At 49.2% G+C, this 7,450-nt stretch overlaps 1 protein-coding gene across 1 annotated transcript in view; it reads right to left on the reverse strand.

The window, feature by feature from the left end:
• LOC123489400 (cilia- and flagella-associated protein 251-like) overlaps nt 1-1,760 on the reverse strand; it is a 15,818-nt gene extending 14,058 nt beyond the window's left edge. The window contains exon 1 of the mRNA XM_045220002.1: nt 1,745-1,760. Within this exon, the coding sequence (XP_045075937.1) occupies nt 1,745-1,760 (16 nt within the window). The remainder of the gene's footprint in view (nt 1-1,744) is intronic.
• Between the last annotated feature and the right edge of the window lie 5,690 nt (nt 1,761-7,450).

Genomic DNA, 7,450 nt, shown 5'->3' on the forward strand with positions numbered 1-7,450 from the left:
TAGTGGTAACAGGATGATAGTGGGTTGTAGTGGTAACAGGCTGATAGTGTGTTGTAGTGGTAGACAGGATGATAGTGGGTTGTAGTGGTAACAGGATGATAGTGGGTTGTGTAGTGTTGAAGGATGATAGTGGGTTGTGGTGGTAGACAGGATGATAGTGGAGTTTGTAGTGGTGAGAAGGTTGATAGTGGGTTGTAGTGGTGAGACAGTCTGATAGTGGGTTGTAGTGGTAGACAGGATGATAGTGGGTTGTAGTGGTAGACAGGATGATAGTGGGTTGTAGGGGTAGACAGGATGATAGTGGGTTTGTAGTGGTAGACAGGATGATAGTGGGTTGTAGTGGTAGACAGTCTGATAGTGGGTTGTAGTGGTGAGACAGGATGATAGTGGGTTGTAGTGGTAGACATGGATGATAGTGGGTTGTAGTGGTGAGACAGGATGATAGTGGGTTGTAGTCAGTGTAGACAGGTTGATAGTGGGTTGTAGTGGTAGACAGTCTGATCGTGGGTTGTAGTGGTAGACAGGATGATAGTGGGTTGTAAGGGGTAGACAGGATGATAGTGGGTTGTAGTGGTAGACAGGATGATAGTGGGTTGAGTGGTAGACAGGATGATAGTGGGTTGTATGGTAGACAGGCTGATAGTGGGTTGTAGTGGTAGAACAGACTGATAGTGGGTTGTAGTGGTAGACAGACTGATAGTGGGTTGTAGGGTAACAGGATGATATTGGGTTGTAATGGTAGATCAAACTGTAGTGGGGTTGTAGTGGTAGACAGGTGATAGTGGGTATGTGTGATGTCAGTGTGCATGCGTGTGTGTGTCGTGTGTGTGTGTGGTTAGGCTCACAGCTGTCATGGTGGTCGTGTGTGTGTGTTCCCCCCCATGCTGTCTGTCTCAGGGGGCCAGTAGATGTCTGAGCCACAGAGCTTCGCGCTGACCAACCATCAACAGCTCTCTCCACAGCTGCAACCTGCAGGGGTGCTACACATATACACACACACACACACACACACACACACACACACACACGAAAACACACACACACACATACACACACACCACACACACACACACACACACACACACACCACGATACACACACACACACACACACACACACACACACACCACACACAATATACACACACACACACACACACACGACACACACACACGACATACGATACACCTCACACACACACACACACACGACACATGCCTCACGCACGCACACATGCAATATCAGAAATCAGCTTTTTATAATCAGCACTGCACTGTTGACTAATTTCTGTAGTATCCTGTGTTCTGTATTCCATCAATATTCCCTCTTCTCTTCTCTCCTGCTCTCCCTCTCCCTCCTCCCCTCCCCTCCCCCCCCCCCCTCCCTCCCTCCCCTCCTTCCTTCCATCCCCCTTCCTCCCTCCTCCTCCCTCCCTCCCCTCCCTCCTCCCTCCTCCTTCCCCCCCCTCCCTCTCTCTCCTCCTCTCCTCCTTCCCTCCTTCCTCCTCACTCCTTCCTTCCTTCCTTCCCTCCCCCCTCCCCCCCCCTCCCTCCCTCCCTCCCTCCTCCCCTCCTTCCCTCCCCCCCCCTGCTCCTCCCATCTCTTCCCTCTCCTCCCTCCTCCCTCCCTCCCCTCTCCTCACCCTATAGTGTTGAGTGCGTAGTGTGTGTGTGTTGTATGAGTGGCTGGGTGAGCTCCAGGAGGAGGGTGTCGAGAGAGCTCAGAGACCCCCTCTCTGGTGAGCCTCTCCTGGGGTCCATCCTGCTCCCGTCCCCATGGGGCAGAGACAGCACCGCCTGGAGAGGGGAACAGAGAGGAGAGGAGGATTAGGTCTTATAGATCCACTACTCCGTGGCCTTGTAGTTAGAGTGTCCCTACTGAGATTAGAAGGTTAGGGGTTTGATCCCGGTCGAGACTCTGTGAATGGGACACAGTGCGTCTCTGCTGTGCAGGTGAGGTGTGTGTGTGTGTACCTGTCGTAGTGTAGACAGAGAGGTCCCAGGTTGTTTTCTCTGTCCTCTCCTGTTTCTGCAGTCACCTGCTGCCACAGGCTCTTCAGCGCCTCCACTGTCTCATAACGGTACTGCAGCTAGGACCGAGACGGACCAACAATTTACTGTAACAAACACAGTATGGGCCAGCCGTGTGTGTGTGTGTGTGTGTGTGTGTGCCACTAAACAACCTAACAGTAAGAGGAAGGTGTTATTCTATTCAGAAACCCTCCAGAAACAAGCTGGAACCATGAATGAACCTAAATCATCATTGTCATAGTAACAGGACTCCTTTAAGTCTGTGTCATGTTTCTGTCTGTTTTTACATCTGAGAGAGAATCCATTCATGTTCAACGACAAAAGCCATGATGACACATAATGACAGTAATGGTTGATAATGTTGATAATGACAATGGTTGTGTCTGTAATGACATCCTATCCACTATATACAGGGTGTCCGTCCACCCACTCTCCCTAGAGTGAGTGAAAACACGCTTTGGTGTTGAAATTTCCCTTCCTTATGTTATAAAATACATTTTACCAAGACAAATATGATTCTTCATGTTCAGTGGGGTCTTTCTCTAACATCTCATTAACATTATATCTAGAAAGCTGGATTTCGTAACCTAATACATCCGATAATAAGCACCAAGCTCTGTGGACATACCGGCGGCGCTTTCTCGGAGCGACTTTTGAGGATTTGACATGTTGTGGTGGTCGTCTGCAAAGTTCTTTCTGCGGATCGCAAAAAGCTGGCACCCTATTCCGTACATGGTGCACCTATGGGGCCTCGTCAAAAATAGTGCCCTATATACAGTGGGGAGAACAAGTATTTGATACACTGCCGATTTTGCAGGTTTTCCTACTTACAAAGCATGTAGAGGTCTATAATTTTTATCATAGGTACACTTCAACTGTGAGAGACGGAATCTAAAACAAAAATCCAGAAAATCACATTGTATGATTTTAAGTAATTCATTTGCATTTATTGCATGACATAAGTATTTGATACATCAGAAAAGCAGAACTTAATATTTGGTACAGAAACCTTTGTTTGCAATTACAGAGATCATACGTTTCCTGTAGGTCTTGACCAGGTTTGCACACACTGCAGCAGGGATTTTGGCCCACTCCTCCATACAGACCTTCTCCAGATCCTTCAGGTTTCGGGGCTGTCGCTGGGCAATACGGACTTTCAGCTCCCTCCAAAGATTTTCTATTGGGTTCAGGTCTAGAGACTGGCTAGGCCACTCCAGGACCTTGAGATGCTTCTTCGGAGCCACTCCTTAGTTGCCCTGGCTGTGTGTTTCAGTCGTTGTCATGCTGGAAGACCCAGCCACGACCCTCTTCATGCTCTTACTGAGGGAAGGAGGTTGTTGGCCAAGATCTTGCGATACATGGCCCCATCCACCTCCCCTCAATACGGTGCAGTCGTCCTGTCCCCTTTGCAGAAAATCATCCCCAAAGAATGATGTTTCCACCTCCATGCTTCACGGTTGGGATGGTGTTCTTGGGGTTGTACTCATCCTTCTTCTTCCTCCAAACACGGTGAGTGGAGTTTAGACCAAAAGCTATATTTTTGTCTCATCAGACCACATGACCTTCTCCCATTCCTCCTCTGGATCATCCAGAGGGTCTTGGCAAACTTCAGATGGGCCTGGACATGCGCTGGCTGGACCAGGGGGACCTTGCGTGCGCTGCAGATTTTAATCCATGACGGCGTAGTGTGTTACTAATGGTTTTCTTTGAGACTGTGGTCCCAGCTCTCTTCAGGTCATTGACCAGGTCCTGCCGTGTAGTTCTGGGCTGATCCCTCACCTTCCTCATGATCATTGATGCCCCACGAGGTGAGATCTTGCATGGAGCCCCAGACCGAGGGTGATTGACCGTCATCTTGAACTTCTTCCATTTTCTAATAATTGCGCCAACAGTTGTTGCCTTCTCACCAAGCTGCTTGCTCTATTGTCATGTAGCCATCCCAGCCTTGTGCCGGTCTACACCCATCCCTGATGTCCTCACACAGCTCTCTGATCTTGGCCATTGTGGAGAGGTTGGAGTCTGTTTGATTGAGTGTGTGGACAGGTGTCTTTTCTACAGGTAACGAGTTCAAACAGGTGCAGTTAATACAGGTAATGAGTGGAGAACAGGAGGGCTTCTTAAAGAAAAAACGAACAGGTCTGTGGAGAGCTGGAATTCTTACTGGTTGGTAGGTGATCAAATACTTATGTCATGCAATAAAATGCAAATTAATTACTTAAAAATCATACAATGTGATTTTCTGGATTTTTGTTTTAGATTCCGTCTCTCACAGTTGAAGTGTACCTATGATAAAAATTACAGACCTCTACATGCTTTGTAAGTAGGAAAACCTGAAAAATCGGCAGTGTATCAAATACTTGTTCTCCCCACTGTAGGGTACCATTTGGGAGTCACCGTCAGAGTGATGATGCTGGCTGTGTGGAACTGAGAGAGTGGACGTTCAGAGCTGTTTAAGTGTCTCTGACTCCTGTGCTTAGGAGTCTGTGGTCGTGACAGTTTATTGATTTTGCGGGGAATTCTTTGCCCCCCGTCTTTGTTAAAGGTAGACTCAGCATTGCAGATATTAAGATGAGTGCCATGCAAGAATTTGCTCTCACAGAGTATCTGCACATGTGCACAGGTGCCCTTCACGCTGCTACAACGTGGTAGCCACGGGACCTAAACAGGTTTTGCCTCACGCTTCAATGCTCTTAGTTGTTGTGGAAATTGACCCGATATTGTGTTTACTTGGTGCATGCAACGTAATCTCACTGAGTCAACCTTTAAGGTGTAGTGTACCTTTGGGTTCCTGTTGTGGAAGTGTTCTTCCTCGGTGGTGTAGAGCTCGGCAGGGGAGCTGGGTCTCTCTGGGGTGACACGCCTCGTGTAGGTCACACACCAACGACCGACACACTGACACAGCCTCTCTCTGCTGCAGCTCCCTCTACACACACACACACACACAGAGAGACACACACACACACACACACACACACAGAGACACACACACACACAATTAAACAACGCACATAAACACATAAATTCACAAACAAACATACAACTATGAAGTTACGCACACACCCTCTCCCCATACACCCTCCCTCCCTCCCCACACACCCTCCCCCCCACACACACACACACACAGACCTCCCTCCCCACACACCCTCCCTCCCTCCCCACACAGACCTCCAGGGCGTGTCTCTGGTCGGCGGTCTTGTCCTGGTAGAGAGCCACACCCCTCAGTGTCACCTGGATGGAGGCACCGCCCAGCAGGACAGGGGGTGTGTGTTGAGGCACCACGCCTCTGTCCTGATGCCCGGGACCTCCGACTTAAATATAAACTCTACAGGCTGGCTATCCACCGGTAGAATCACACCTGGTAGAGGGAGGGAGGGAGGGAGGGAGGGAGGGAGGGAGGGAGGGGGACAAAGCAGGTTGTAATTATGACATGCATTGACGTAAATGCTGCCAGCTGTGTGAACAAAAACACAGTGTGTGTGTGTACGTACATAGTGTGTCTGCGCGTACATGTGTACCTGTGGAGGTGTTGAAGTAGAAGTGCAGTGTGTGTGTGTACCTGTGGAGGTGTTGAAGTAGAAGTGCTGTGTGTGTGTGTACCTGTGGAGGTGTTGGAGTAGAAGTGCTGTGTGTGTGTGTACCTGTGGAGGTGTTGGAGTAGAAGTGCTGTGTGTGTGTGTGTACCTGTGGAGGTGTTGAAGTAGAAGTGCTGTGTGTGTGTGTACCTGTGGAGGTGTTGAAGTAGAAGTGCTGTGTGTGTACCTGTGGAGGTGTTGAAGTAGAAGTGCTGTGTGTGTGTGTACCTGTGGAGGTGTTGAAGTAGAAGTGCTGTGTGTGTGTGTACCTGTGGAGGTGTTGGAGTAGAAGTGCTGTGTGTGTGTGTACCTGTGGAGGTGTTGGAGTAGAAGTGCTGTGTGTGTGTGTACCTGTGGAGGTGTTGAAGTAGAAGTGCTGTGTGTGTGTGTACCTGTGGAGGTGTTGAAGTAGAAGTGCTGTGTGTGTGTGTACCTGTGGAGGTGTTGGAGTAGAAGTGCTGTGTGTGTGTGTGTGTACCTGTGGAGGTGTTGAAGTAGAAGTGCTGTGTGTGTGTGTGTACCTGTGGAGGTGTTGAAGTAGAAGTGCAGTGTGTGTGTGTACCTGTGGAGGTGTTGAAGTAGAAGTGCTGTGTGTGTGTGTACCTGTGGAGGTGTTGGAGTAGAAGTGCTTGTGTGTGTGTACCTGTGGAGGTGTTGAAATAGAAGTGCTGTGTGTGTGTGTGTACCTGTGGAGTGTTGAAGTAGAAGTGCTGTGTGTGTGTACCTGTGGAGGTGTTGAGTAGAAGTGCTGTGTGTGTGTGTACCTGTGGAGGTGTTGAAGTAGAAGTGCTGTGTGTGTGTGTACCTGTGGAGGTGTTGGAGTAGAAGTGCTGTGTGTGTGTGTACCTGTGGAGGTGTTGGAGTAGAAGTGCTGTGTGTGTGTGTACCTGTGGAGGTGTTGAAGTAGAAGTGCTGTGTGTATGTGTACCTGTGGAGGTGTTGAAGTAGAAGTGCTGTGTGTGTGTGTACCTGTGGAGGTGTTGGAGTAGAAGTGCTGTGTGTGTGTGTACCTGTGGAGGTGTTGAAGTAGAAGTGCAGTGTGTGTGTGTACCTGTGGAGGTGTTGGAGTAGAAGTGCTGTGTGTGTGTGTACCTGTGGAGGTGTTGAAGTAGAAGTGCAGTGTGTGTGTGTACCTGTGGAGGTGTTGAAGTAGAAGTGCAGTGTGTGTGTGTACCTGTGGAGGTGTTGAAGTAGAAGTGCTGTGTGTGTGTGTACCTGTGGAGGTGTTGAAGTAGAAGTGCTGTGTGTGTGTGTGTACCTGTGGAGGTGTTGGAGTAAAAGTGCTGTGTGTGTGTGTGTGTGTACCTGTGGAGGTGTTGAAGTAGAAGTGCTGTGTGTGTGTGTGTACCTGTGGAGGTGTTGAAGTAGAAGTGCTGTGTGTGTGTGTACCTGTGGAGGTGTTGAAGTAGAAGTGCTGTGTGTGTGTGTACCTGTGGAGGTGTTGGAGTAGAAGTGCTGTGTGTGTGTGTGTGTACCTGTGGAGGTGTTGAAGTAGAAGTGCTGTGTGTGTGTGTGTACCTGTGGAGGTGTTGAAGTAGAAGTGCTGTGTGTGTGTGTGTACCTGTGGAGGTGTTGAAGTAGAAGTGCTGTGTGTGTGTGTACCTGTGGAGGTGTTAAAGTAGAAGTGCTGTGTGTGTGTGTGTGTGTACCTGTGGAGGTGTTGGAGTAGAAGTGCTGTGTGTGTGTGTACCTGTGGAGGTGTTGGAGTAGAAGTGCTGTGTGTGTGTGTACCTGTGGAGGTGTTGAAGTAGAAGTGCTGTGTGTGTGTGTACCTGTGGAGGTGTTGAAGTAGAAGTGCTGTGTGTGTGTGTACCTGTGGAGGTGTTGAAGTAGAAGTGCTGTGTGTGT

This window comes from Coregonus clupeaformis, unplaced genomic scaffold (assembly GCF_020615455.1).
Source record: "Coregonus clupeaformis isolate EN_2021a unplaced genomic scaffold, ASM2061545v1 scaf3003, whole genome shotgun sequence".
In the NCBI taxonomy this organism is placed as follows: Eukaryota; Metazoa; Chordata; class Actinopteri; order Salmoniformes; family Salmonidae; genus Coregonus; species Coregonus clupeaformis.